The 15,013-nt window shown below is 32.4% G+C and overlaps 1 protein-coding gene across 4 annotated transcripts in view; it reads right to left on the bottom strand.

The window, feature by feature from the left end:
- Positions 1 to 15,013, bottom strand: part of LOC134536004 (zinc finger protein Xfin-like) — a 68,665-nt gene that overhangs the window by 53,241 nt on the left and 411 nt on the right. For 3 of the 4 annotated variants that reach the window (XR_010075742.1, XR_010075743.1, XM_063375497.1), the window contains exon 2: positions 14,004 to 14,914. Coding sequence is in view for 2 of the 4 variants with exons in the window: in XM_063375497.1 (XP_063231567.1) it covers positions 14,012 to 14,914 (903 nt within the window). In the remaining 2 variants the exon portion in view is untranslated. Of the gene's footprint in view, positions 1 to 1,227; positions 14,915 to 15,013 lie in introns of those variants that run through there. The other variant, XM_063375496.1, reaches the window with a different exon arrangement.

Here is a 15,013-nt window from a genome sequence, read left to right as displayed (position 1 = left end):
AACCCTTAGGCAGGTCACAGCCAGTCCCTTATTTTTATGGAAAAGATTTAGGTGTCCTAGCCATGATATATACTTTGCCAAACTTCTGCCCATGTGCAGAGATCACTTTTTTGGTGATTCTGTCCAGATGGCAAACCCACGTCTGGTGCCATTAACTTGTATGTATATATTCACTTTCGTGAACATCGGGGGACGTACCAAGAGTATTGGTGTGCAAAATTAATCTTTATGATAGCAAAACTATCCTGGAATAAATACATTTTATAGACTTTAATGGTCATAACAAGAATTACTAACAACTTAAAAAGTACTTGATGAAATTAGAATAACAGCCTTGTATACCCAAGGTTGCTCGTTTTAGTCACTAACAGAGTGGTAAAGTGCAAAGTACACAGAAGTAAGAGTATGTATGGTTAGCAATAAGTTCAAAACCTGACAGCAGGAAACTTTTAAACTTTTTATATTTACTATGCCGTGAAACATTTTTCAGTTACAAAACTGTTACCAAATTTTCATAAGAATTAAAAAAGACTATTCCTCAGATATAAACCAGATACAATACTTTTTGTTATTCATTAATTTCATGAAAACGTAAGCAAAAAAATGTTGTGTAGACACACTCAAGTAGCATACTCGTTTTGTGATATGCAAATTTTCTAGCCTCATGCAGGACACTGTTTATTAAAAAAACTGCCTAAATATTTCCTTACTGGAATTCGGTTTGGACAACTTCTGGAATACTGCCCACAAGTTAGGTTATGGTTATGTCCCAGCATGGCAATACTTATTCGTTACCTTACCAAACGTCATTGAATACCACCCTAAATGCTGTTTGATCCTTTCAGTTGAAGAGAGTTGTATCACTGTGACACGAAGCTGATATGGCTTGAAAAATTTGCTAACAGGCTGCAAGCCAGATTTTTGTGTAGTCTCTAGCCCTGACACAATACTACAAACAAAGCTACCCAAACAACTTATTTTTTTAAACATAGTTGATAAAGACAATTTACTGCCTGTAAATAAACGAAAGTAGCTGTAACAAGCTACCAAAAAAATCCTTCCATAGCTACTATCTTCCCAACTTTTTTTCGAAGCTATACACTGATTCTCTTAATGAAAGCCTGAATGGGTTGGTTTAAGTATGACAAGGCCCGGGAATCACGTTATAGTACAAATAAATAACAAAATAATCATAAACACACTTAGCATGCATAAAACAGCATCAAATTCACTATTAAGACAGTTTATTGGGTATTTACTTATATTAGGCTACAGAATATACAGGAACTTTAAATATTATTGAAATACTGTTAAGGAAAAAAAGCAACGCTTTTTTAATTTTATTCTCTAAAAATATCTATATGGATACACTTGTGTGGTGACGTTAAGGAACACTTGCGGTTCAGTCAACTTATTAAGTTACATTTCTGTTCTCCGCATGCAATGCTTACTATATATGCTATACTGTATATGATGTATGTTGTTAGTTACACTTTCTAACTAATTTATCAAACTATAAGTTTAATTAATTTTTTTTACACAATCAAAACAGTTTGATGTTCTTCAAGTTATGTTGGTCAAACTTGTTTGTTTCAAGTTCACTTCTGCAGCCCCACAAAACCAGTTTGGACAGTAAGGTTTATGCCTAACTCCTTTTATGAAAAAAAAAAAAAAAAACCGCTTCCCAAACACACTGTGAACGACAGCGACACACATCCAAATCAAATTTCTATCCATCACAGCTAGCAGTCTGGCTAATAAAATATTTATTGATATTTTCACATGTAGACAATATTTACACACTGCAGTTCTTCCAGGCGGCAACAAGTCATTACTAAACATTTACAACGTACTTTAAATAATTTCAATAAAATGAACCATCTTTATGACAGACAATTGAAACTTAACATTTCAAATGGCACTGTAACATTGAAAAAACACAACAAATTTATAACCTACTTATATAAATATATACTTTACTGCTTTGTGATGTTCTTGTGTTATTTATTACTCTTCACACAATTTTCATCCCAAGCAATACATAAATGCAATGCGCTATGCATCATTTCGCGCTACAAAATATACAATATTTTTCACACAGAGATAAACAAAAAATTCAATACTGCCAGAGCCAAATAATTTCAGAATGTAGTCAAAGCTGATAATAAAAAAAAGGGTAAAAATTACACAAAATGTCATTGCTGTAATTGCATAATTTTTTTTTAAAATTAAAATACCTTTAATTTTGTGCTCTGTTTAGACAATGCTAAAATAAATACAGCAAGTTACAGTACAAGATAAACAGCAAATACGCTAATAGTTTAAACAATACTAATTTTTATGTAGGACGTACACACACAGCTGACATTTAAAAAGCAAAAATTGATAGTTGCTATACAACATAAATGTAGTACATTGAAACCATAGTAAAATACTGGCCACATAGGTTACAAATTAATTCCCAAATGTGATTTTCTCAGTGCCACAAAAAAAGGATGAGAAAATTTTGTGCAAATTTGTTGAGTGTAATATAAAGTTTACACACAAGCTCAAAATGATAATTTGCATGAACTTTCTAAGAAATGATTGTACACTCACATTTAATATTTACTTCTTGTAGTTACATTATGAATTCATGGTTTTAATGGATAATTTTGGAATGATTTCTCCCCAACAAGATACTGGCTTAGATACCAGATTGGCTGACCATTTACATACAGAATACTTAACAAAAACCCTTGCCTGAAATACATACAAAGGTTATTAAAAAAGTAATTGAATAGTGAATTAAATATTTTAATTTTATTTTAAAAGCTGATCATTAAGAATGGATTGTCTTTTACTTGATTTGGCAAGAGGTGAAATTTACAATTTCAATTCTAAATGCACAAAATACAAAACTTTTTCCCACAAGTTAAATATAAAAATTATTCCCCCACCCACAATTTTCTAGAGAATGATAATTTAAAGTAAAAATAACTTACTTAAGGTGTATACTCCAAGAGTCTTGCATGTGTAAAAATACAAAAATAAAATTTGTCTCATTTTAAAACCAAAATTTAAAGAAAAGGATCTAGAAAAAAATTTGAAAACTGCAGCTGCAATGGGAAATAACATTCATTGATCATCTAATAGTTACTTATTGGATAATAAAAAATATGAATGTCAAAGAGAGATTAAATGAGTAGCTATAATTCTGGTGACATATAAGAAGCATTAATGAGGGCAGAAACAAAGCAAGATATAAGTAGGAAGAATATATGAACTACAAAGAGAAGAAAACTTCCTGTATGAAAATGAAAACCATGAATCTGTTACCAAAGTATGTGCTTTTAAATCAGGCATACTTCAGTTTGGTACATTATGTTATCTGGCACCAATCAAGCTGCTCACATTCTGACTAAGGCGTTTGTTAACTAATATCTACTTGGTATAACAAGAGGTACATGTTAATTACAGGATACACAAAAACAAGGAATATGGAGTACAATAATTGTAGAAGCAAAGAATAAAGCATTTGGAAATATATCACTCAAAGAATTTAAGAGCAAAAACGATGACGGGTTGAAAATACCGTAGTTAGTATCTAGTATCATAAGGAAGTTGGAAGATGTATGAACTTATGAACTTAAAAACAAATAAAAGATGGACTCATGTAAAGTTGATGAGAACAGTAAAGATGGTAAAAGCAGAGGGGTAGGTAGGTACACAATGGTTATTCAGGATGGCAAGCATACAGATAGAAAATCAGTTTCCAGAAAAACTGGAAGAAATGAAGATTGTGTCCAAATTGTGATAAACATGACAAATACCCAGGTATAAAGCTAACGTGCCAGGGTGTGTATATTTACAAGAAGAGCAAGAATAGATCATCGATAAACGGATGAACAGCATGGCTTTTGATAGGGATGACTATCGAAAATCCCCATACAACAGCAGTTTTGGAAGTTCTTAATTAATGCTGCATTTAAAAATCACATTTCTTGACACACATGCTCAAGGAAATCCTCTCCTGATTTGCACCCACTCAAATTCTAAACAAATATGCTGCATATCCTAGGCAAAAATTTATTTATAAATTAAAAAAATGAACTTGATGTAAGCTTTTGGACATATGCCATTGCTAAGCACATGTATGTCTGTAGAAGAAAAATAAATAAAAAAAGAAGACAAAAAACACAAATTAAGCAAAATATTTGCTGTTGTCAACAGGATATATGTAAATACCATATAATATTCCAAAACAGGAATATGATCAACAAACAAAGAAAAACAAAGAAAAATGGACTAACAGAACGAAAAAAACCCACACATGATGACAGCACAAAAATATTGAACCCAAAAAAATTCAGCACAACAATTGAAACTATACAAAAACACGTCAAAACGAAAAGACGAAACAAACAATAGTTTTCTAAAACAGAAACAAGCGACGTTTCGGGAACTGCTATCTGCTCCCGTCCTCAGGCAGAGACGCGGCCGAAACGTCGCTTGTTTCTGTTTTAGAAAACTATTGTGTTTGTTTCGTCTTTTCATTTTGTCATGTTTTTGTCTCGTTTCAACTGTTGTGCTGAATTATTTTGGGTTCAATATTTTTGTGCTGTCATCATTTGTGGGTTTTTTTTTCGTTCTCTTCTGTTTTTTGGAAAACTATTGTGTTTGTTTCGTCAATTCGTTTTGCTGTGTTTTTGTCTCGTTTCAAGCGTTGTGCTGAATTTTTTTGGGTTCAATATTTTTGTGCTGTCATCATTTGTGGGTTTTTTTTTCGTTCTGTTATTCAATTTTTTTTTGTTTTTCTTTGTTTGTCGACCATATTCCTATTATGGAATATTATGTGGTGTTTATATCCTGTTGACAACAGCAAATATTTTGCTTAATTTGTGTTTTTTGTCTTTTGTGTTTTTTTTTTGTAGTGTTCTTCTACAGACATACATGTGCTTAGCAATGGCATATGTCCAAAAGCTTACATCAAGTCATGCACTCCCATTGCACAAATCTTTCAAAGATAATTAAAAAATGAAACCCACTGGGTTTAAAATTCAGAACATGATACTAATTGCATTCATATTTACAGCAAAGGCAAAAAAAATTCAGTTATTATCTATTTTAAATTTATTGAAATAACGGATTGATCTATCAACCACATTAATGTCAAACTAGGGGTTTCCAGGTCAATGTTTTTACATAGATCTACTATATAAAATTGTCTGCTAGGGACTGTCTCAGAAAATTAATTTAAAAAATATATTTATACATACAAATACTGTATGTATATATTCAATTTCTGCCAACTGTAACACATGATAGGTGAACTTATGAAAGCCACATTAGAAATTTCCTATTTTAAGAGAGATTTCTAACTGAACTTGAATCCATTTGAAAAACAAAGAAGCACATGACAATAAAATTATCAGCCTACGAGTATAAAATAAAACACAAAAATTAAAATCATTAACAAAAACTTCTAAAATATGTACAGCTTAGAACATGTAACACAAATTATTACGTACACAAATATTGATAAAATAATTGCTTAGAAAGATAATTTACTGGGCACTGAATAAAATAACTTAAATAAAAACATTTATAAAACAAACAGGATGATGTAAACAATTCAAACAAATTTTATCATACTTTGATATGCTATAAAGATTTGATCTTTTTGTATAAAAATGATAAAGCATCTTTAAAATGTTTATATTATTATTATTATTACATTTACTGCAATTCATAAGACCAAGTTTAATGCCCAAACTGTTTCGCAAGTTTAATCTCTTCATGGCTGACTAAAACACATTCATATCAAAAAGAAAATAAGATAAAAGAATATAAAATATTAGTGTGTGTAGAACTAATTAAGAACATTATGTGACAAAAAGACACACTATTAGACAGACTGATTGATATGTCTGTGTCAAAAATTTTTAACTGATGATAAAAAAGACAGAGAAAACGGGAAAGAGATGAAGTGAAAGAAATTAAGAATGGAGACGTTGCTGGTTTTGGTCCAAATACAGAACATGAGTGGAAAATATTGTGGATAGTTTCATGTAAGTTGAACTTAGTAATACTAATATCTTTTAAGGTCCATTCAATGATATTCTTAATGACAGTAGTTAACACACTGAAAAAGATTTACATAAGTAGTAATAAACATACTTAAAACTGTGCATTTGTGTGTATCACTGGTGTATATTAATAAGACTTGAGACAATTCAGTCAATGGTGTAAATTGCACAAAAATACTTTGTCGTTCTAATGCACAATGAGATTCAAAGAATGAAGTGCAAAGCCCACCTATTTTTAGGGAGTACAGTAACAATTTTACTGTTTTTGAAGACAGTATATCTGCAAAATATACAATTTACTTATCACATTAACGCTATATTACAGGTATTAAATACAGTACGTAATTACAGTTGTCAAAACCAAGTGTGAAAATATAACAATTATGAAATTGTGACCCAATTGTTTTTTAAAAATTATCAATCAAACAAATTACAATATTTTCAATAGTCAATAAAATACAAATAAATATTCAAATAAATACTTCAAAGACATAATTTTCGTGGCAATGTACGTGTTCCAGCAACTTCATTGTTAGTTTTAACTGCTAAATATTCAGTCTACAGTAACTCTAATATGGCATTTTGTAATAAAATAACAAACATGCATACAATTAAATACAAAAAAAAACCTAATTCATGCAATGAGATTTAATCTCGTAATAAAATATAGACAAATAATACAGTTCATAAAGACTAAAAATACTGGCATCAATTTCAACACACCTTTTTGTTGCAATATACCTGCAAGCTAAAAGTAACTATATACTACTATACAAAATAATTTTTGGTGCATTATGTGAAACAATATTTATTAGGCTCAGTGATGTATTAGTACAATAAAAAAATCTATTGTAACTTTTGAAACTGTGCACTATAAAACGAGTAACAGCACTGTTTTTTGAGAGATTCAAAATCCACAAGTCTTGTACGTACTCCTGGATTGCATTGTTCCAGCTATTCCCACACTGCTTGTTCAATAGAAACCCACGTTCCAGATGCTGTTATAACGTGTAAACCAATTTCTTACAACACGAAGCAACATGAAGGTGCAAAATGACTGCATAGTGACTATATCTGACAAGTATTTTTTCTTGCCTTATATGCAGAATTCCATTACCAAACCTATACAAGGAGCATTGATCCGCAGTTAATACAGAGGATATCTAAATGAAGTGCCTAAATTTTGTGAGGAAATTAAAAGCCAAAAAGTTGACACTTTTTATTTCAATATTTTGGTTTTGAGAATTTTTTAAAAGAACTATAATTTTGCAACAATATTTAAATAATAATGACTTTTGTATTGTTTATTTACGAGAATAATCCAAAATATACTTTTGATTTACTCTCTCTTAAAAACTCCTGCCGGACCCAAGGTGCTGTAAATGTGCAGTGCATAAGGAATTTTCAGACAGACTGGGCGAAACAGACGCCAGAAACTTCTGTTGTGAAACCTTTTAAGAAATACTAAAGTGGGGTGTTTTGGAACCACTTAATCGTTCAAGAGGAATGGTTACTAGAAGAACGCACAAACTACAACAGGGAGTCTACAAATACTTTGTAACCCAATTTCAGGACTTTTTTCAAGATCATTCAATAAGATTTTCTAACTTGTTTTAATCATAGGTTAATTTTTTATACACAATAAGCAAAATTAAAGCATTTTTAGAGAATTTCCACATGATTTACGTGAACAATCTCCAACTATTTATACCTACATAATGTGTCCATTTAATATTTTTAGAGGATATTTGCTCCCCACACCACTCAATTCCACAGGATTCAAAGAGGAACAGCTTAACAAATAATCTGAGTACACTCATTTCCAGAGACGAGATTAATACCCACAGCCTACGGGAGGCTACCTGCAGCTAAAAACCTAAGGCCAGCCAACAAACATCAAATAAAAAATATTAGTGACATCTCGGTGAATATTTACGCCAACAGCAAAATTTTGTCACAAAGAACACAGAAAAATTCCAACACAAAGTGGAAACACCTGAACTCAAATACAAAAGTCTGAGTTTCCATGCCTACTTCTTGTTCCTGAATGACCAACCCACATTTAAAAGGCCCTCCCAAAAACTCAGTACCTCTATCGCCACTACTTTGACTGTGGGTTCGTGTAAGCTCAAAAGAAAGATGATTACAAATGTATAAAAACTGAGACATGTTGGATTTTGGAATGCCAATATTTGTCGAGTTTAAGGAACACAGCATTTTTAGTGATCGTGAAATGGATGGTCGCAACTTCAGGATTACCTCCAATATACCGCCCCAACATACCTTTATTTCATCTTTACATATCTATTTCATTCAAGGGGAATGAAGGCAGTTAGGCCTCGTTGGATGCCAAAATTTGTGAATAATGAAATTACTTTTTTCGTTTATAACAGCACCTGGAATACTACTACTTCCATGCCCCTCTGATGTTGTGAAGATAATGGACCACGGAAACTTTCTTAATTTTAGTACAAAAAAAAAGGCCTACAATGTCACATGCAGTCGATGCAGGGTTTCTATAAATGGTGTGAAAATAATACATACATGGAAAAATACTACAAAGAAATGTATAATTTGGGGGGGGGGGGGGGGGAACCTATCTATCACCATAGGAAAATATATAAAGCTACAACAAAGCTAAAAAAATAGATAAACATGGACAAAACAATTATAAGTCCAGCTTGATTAAACATTACAATAAACAAGCTAAATGCAGCTGGGCAATTGATCATGATTTTTTTTTTTAATGTAAAAAACTTGTTTTGCACTCGAATGGAGAGAGTACTAACTCAGCAGTGTCTGCTCACAACAGCATTAATGGATGTACAAACTGTACAAAATTACATGTGCAGACATCAAGATCCCATTAGAATCCTGCTGTGTAAGCTATGCAGCCCCATTGTACACACACATTTAAATGTGTGTTACCTTCCAACAGGTACATTAGATTCAAAGAATAATACAATTTGTGGAAACGAGATATCAAACTAAGAACTAGTTAGGTAAATCATTCCAACAATTTACAAACAATTTTATGGTCACAGGAAAAAATTATTTTGCATTTTCAATGCTGGTGTTTAAAAGACACTCAAAATTAGTTTGCATAGATCTGGCTGTTAAGTCTTAAGTAAAATGTTACAAGATATTGTTTTTTTTTTTAACCCAGGGCTCTGACACTTTACATGAGTTGCTTCACAATAAACAGACTTCAGAGTCTATAAACACTAGAAGATGGTATAAGTATGCCAATGAAAATACAGCTGGAATATATACATAACAATTAAATAATTCAGTTTATGAACGAATAAATAACCCATTAGGACACTTTCTGATTTTAAAAAAAAAACTGAATTTAAATTATGTATATTAATGAAGTAAATGTAAACATAATAACAAAGTAGGTATGCATATCCACTATTTTACATCAGATCATTTACAGAAAAAATTTGAAAAGTGTACAATGAGGCTGCTCTTAAAAACTCAATTACCATTTATTTTAAAGACAATTATAAAATTTTTCACTTAAATCAACATATTAAATAAATGTTGTTTACCCAAACATTTAGTATGAGTGCTTCAGTTTATAATACATTGGAATTTCAAAACAAAACAGAATGGTACATGATAAATCAGTGTTATAATTACACAGGTTTTATTCTGTCAAATTTCATGACTGCATTAAATCAATATATTTTTGAATTTTTTTTTAAACCACAACACAACAAGACTAGACCTAAGAATTATCTTCACTTCTAATACAAGTTGAGTTAGCAACATTTGCTATCAACAATAAACAACCTATTGCTGTTTACAACTTTGCAGAGTACTCTCGCTATCTTACACATGCATAGCATTAGCATGACAGTGACATATTTACACCCCAAAGGTCCGTAACTACCATTTCAAGAGATTAATGATATGTTGCAAACAGTTTTATTGTTGAAATTGTAACTACTATGTCTCCCAATCCATATCAACTTTTCAACACACATGAAAATTTTAAGGAAATAATTCTAAAATATGAGCCTAAACAGATTTTTATTTGGGAGGGGGAGCACTGTTTGGATAAAATTGTGGTAAATGTGGAAACTGACTCTTCCAATTTTTGGAGAATTTTTTAAGGATCCCACTTTCATGAATAACAATTAAAAGCTTTGTAAATTTTTCAATATTTTACAAACATAGATTGAACTGCATGAAACCTATTTTTTTTCCCCCTAAAATAAAATGACATATAGAAAAAATTGCTTTTTAAATTTCATGGCAACAAATCATTGTTTCTGCTAAATATAATTTGACTACAACTTTCCTGTTCTCTGAACATTAGTAACATAACGTTGCAAAATCCGTTACGTCTAGGTGCTATGGGATAAGGTTGATAAAAATCTTTCAGACATTCACAATCGTTATTGCAGAAGTTGCAATAAAGGAGAAAATACTGCTTCCTACAATTTTGGCATTGTACACAACATTAAAAAAAACTTGCAAGCAAATTAATAAATCCATTCTATAACCAAGTGCATTTTTTATATGCTCTATTACTCACATAATTCTGTGTATCTGCTTTTCACTGACATAAACAAAACTTTACACAGCAGGTAAAATACAGACATGTAATGGCATTATTTTAATTCTATAATGAATTGGGAATTTTCTGTACTAATTACGTAAAATGCACAGTAATTATATATAGGCCTACTAGAATTTAAGTCATTGGCTTCAACAAAATAAATGTATAAGGGAAAACGGAAGACCCCCGGAAAATCCACGGCAACATCTGCCATCTTCCATTTGTAAAGAATCCAGGCATGATCCCACCAGGAACAAAAAAAAAAAAAAAGCAAGATAACCTTAATGGGAGACTAGTGAGCAGGAATGCAACCACATATTTTTCCAGAATTTTTTTTTTTTACTACCCGGATAAATTTACATACCCACTTTAAGATTGGTGGACATACATTATACACTAATTTCTGTTCTGCTGATTGGTAGGTAATGTTTCAACAACATTTTTTGGTTCCTATCAGCTGGAAGAGGGTAACATTGGCCCTACCCTACTCTCAAATGTTAAGTGATTAGGTGGGAAAAAAAGACAAAATGTATATTTTATTTGGTTCTGTTTGTATAAAAGTGTTGATAAAATTTATGTGTGCTTTTCTGTGAAAGTGTAACTTGGGAAAATTGTTCCACTAAACTATTCTAGTATTAAGTTAAATAACTAAAATAACTATTGCATATTAGACAGACCTATGCAACTCATTGTTGTTAAGGCCAAAAACATTAATAAACCGCAAAAAAAAAAAAAAAAAAAAAAAAAAAAAAAAATCTTGCATGAACTAGATTACCCTTCCACAGGAGACATCTGCCTATAACATTACAAAATACTGAGTCAGCAAATGAACATATCTGTTTTCATAATTTCGGTTCGGTATGAACACATAATTAAAAAGAACTGTGGATTAAAATTTGAATCTACAATCTAAGTTTTAAGGCAAGACAGTCAAAGAACACAACCAACAAAATAAACTGATCATGTTATAGTCACTAGGCTTAATATTAAAATACTGTCCAAATGGTACTTAAAGAATATGGTATCGAATATTGCAAATGCAAATGGCTTCTATTTTAATGAGTGAACCAAAGTGAATAAACAATTAAAAGAATAAAATTATAGGCCGTCTATATTTAATAATGACAATATCACTTTCACATACATACAATTGTCATATGGAATAAATTTTAAATAATAAAAAATACAAAGAACAATCTGGCCTACGTTCCATAAAAAAAATTAAAGACCTTCTGCTTAAAGGACAATGATGGTTTAACCCGCAATTTACTGTGGACCATGTAGCTGATGAATTCCTACGCAGTGCGCTCGGGTGATATAAAGCATCCCATTTTTAGCCAGTAGGTATTCAAGCACCAACTATAATTATTACTTTTCGCTGTGGTTACCACAGCTTTGCTTGGTAAAAATGTGTCCCATCCACTCAAATTTCGGGCATTGTCTGCTAAAGATTTATAGTTGCCCTTAATGTTGATTAAAACCAATCGTCATCTAATCTGACAGACCTGCAAAAGCACACATACCTCTTTTGCAGAATTTCAGGGAGGAATGTATCAAGATAAACTCCCCCTTGACTACACCCCAAGTCTCAACTAGCAAAAGGTATCATCACCCTGCTCATAAAATACAGGCTCTATCTTGTCCAAGATAAACATAATCTTACAATGTCAGACATCTACCACCACTGATGCTACTTCCTTTCTAATTATACCAGATCATTCACAGGAATTAATTTTTTTAATGGTTCATGCAATCATTTTCCAAACTATGTACTGCTGTGGTGTATTGGTCAGACAAATCACCATTAAACAAGAGGATCTGGGTTAAATCCCGAGTAGGTCCCGCCGCCCCGAGTTTTACTACCGCTGTGCGACCACCTCATCTCATTCAAAACATCTGGCCAGCCAGACATGTCAGAACCCTCCATCGAGAATGAGACAGCTACATAACCCATACACATTGACAAGTGTAGCTGTGTTTGGTGCATCAAGCAGAGTAGAAAGCAAAACATTCTTCTTGGTTTCACATGCACACAGAAGAATATGAACTCATGAACACTGTAGTGCAGAGGTTCCCAAAGTGTGTGCCGTGCCGTGCCGTGCCGTGCAGAGCAGAGCAAACAGGGGCACCGCGAGGCGCTCCTCCCCTCTGTTCTCCGGAAACTTAACTTACTTATATTCACAATTAACAATTAAAATTGAGTGCGCTGTACTCACGCTCACGATGTACTTGGAAATGAGATCACCAAGCTCACACGTCACATTGATTAACTTGAAACTGAATTGTTTAGTATAATAATATATTCTTGTGTGTCAATTATAATATATATATATATATATATATATATATATATATATATATATATATATATATATATATATATATATATATATATATATATACATACACACACACCTATGTGAGCCTCGGATTGTGGCCGTTTTCATTTCTGTGACTACTGTCATAAAAAAAACTTTTATTATCTTTCTGGTCATTGTACACATATTTCGACAAGATAGGGCGCCGCGACAAAATACTAAAACCTGTATATTTGCAGCGAACTGACGAAATTTGGGAACTCCTGCTCTATAAACATAAAGTTCTATTGACCCAAAAGTAAACAAACTCCTATGACAAAACCGCTCACAGCACTTAACTGCAGGAGTGTGCTGAATACAGTGTCTCGAAATGCTCCTTTGAAGATTCTACCTTCAATTTGGGACTGATTTGCCCCAGGCAACACTACTAATCCTGCATGAATAATAGTGGCCAAGTTTATTATTTTCCAAATTCTGTAAATAATATTTATTTAAAATATTTAAATAACTATACTTTAAAAATAGTAAGACTACAAAAACTTCCAAGCCTTGTCATATGTTAAAAAAAATACCTCATTAAAGGTAAGTAGCTATAATTTTAGTTAAGGTGTTAAAAATCAGGTAACATATTACATTCCGAGCAGATGGAATGTTTAAGAGAATTTTGTGATGATACAGACGGTTTTTGAGTCTAAATTCTTATTTCACCTTATCCCTTAGTCAGAAACAATCAATCTTAATCATGTTTTAATTTGTTGTATCATTATTTCATTATTTAGAGGTTTTGTATGTCTGAAAAAAAAAATAAAATGACATACACAATGACTCACCATAACCCCATCAAAGCTAGTTGTGTGAATTTATCTGTAGTCTACTTATTAGCAGAAAAAATGAGTTGATTTACTGTAGGCCTACTTTACACTGACATAAATGAGCCTGATAAGTTGACTTGGATTTCACATACTTTATACAATTTCCATTCACAATGCTAAGCAGTTGTACTCATTAAAAAAAAAACTTGTATGTGCACATGTGTACAATACCTACTTCAGTGCTCATGTAGAACAAGCAAGACTAGCAGATTGGTTCTCCTGCATACAAGGGACTTTCTGGTGCTTCTTGAAATCCGTAAGGATCATGAAACTCTTGCTACATTTTTCACATACAAATGGAGCGCCCGTGTGAAGTTTCATATGACGCTTCAAGTTGAACCGATAAGTGAAATATTTGCTGCACAATGGACAGTGAGAACCTAACTTGTTCTCCCCGCCATTTTCCTTTGGCTTCTTCTTCGAACGCTTGGCACGGTGAGACTGCTTACAATGTTCTTTCAAGCTAATCTCATCCGAATACAAAATGTTGCATATCTCGCACTTGAAATAGTTTCTCTGCACTGCTTCAATTTCGTGGCCAGCAACACTCATATCGACCACGTTGCTCGGGTGGCACCCGTTGGGATCTGGCGAGACAAACGTAGGCTCTCCGTTCTCTGCACCGACCATGTTTTGTAAAACTTGTAATGTTGCACTGTCTTCATGCTGATGGTGATTCAAGTTGAAATACTCATAGTGGTTTGCTTCACGCATAGGGAAAACCGGCTCTTTCTCGAACAGTTCGTGATGCATTGGGGAAGCACCTTCACTTTCCTCCGATAACTGAGAAAAGTAATATGAAAAAGCAGATGTCATCGGAAATGCTAATTTCACACATCCATCAGCGTTAAAATTTTCGTTTGAATTACACTGTGTGTCTGTTAAGTTTGATTCGTCGTTACCTTCAGGCACCATATTTTGAAGAACTTGGAAAGTAACGCTATCTTTATCATGGTTGTGGTTATTAAGGGGAAAATAATTTTCAAAACGATTAACTTCATTCAATGGCAAACTTGCCTCCTTTTCGATTGGTCCATGGTGTACATCAATATGGTGTGATGGAAAAGAAGCATTGGTTTCAAATGCCTATAAAAATAATAACATAAAATTACACATATAACACTCATAATGCGTACAATTAAAAAAATCAGCTAGACTTCAAAATATAATCAAAATTAGACTCCC

Source organism: Bacillus rossius, chromosome 10 (assembly GCF_032445375.1).
Source record: "Bacillus rossius redtenbacheri isolate Brsri chromosome 10, Brsri_v3, whole genome shotgun sequence".
In the NCBI taxonomy this organism is placed as follows: domain Eukaryota; kingdom Metazoa; phylum Arthropoda; class Insecta; order Phasmatodea; family Bacillidae; genus Bacillus; species Bacillus rossius.
The sequence above is the reverse complement of the archived record's forward strand: the minus strand, read 5'-3'. Positions and strand labels throughout refer to the sequence as shown.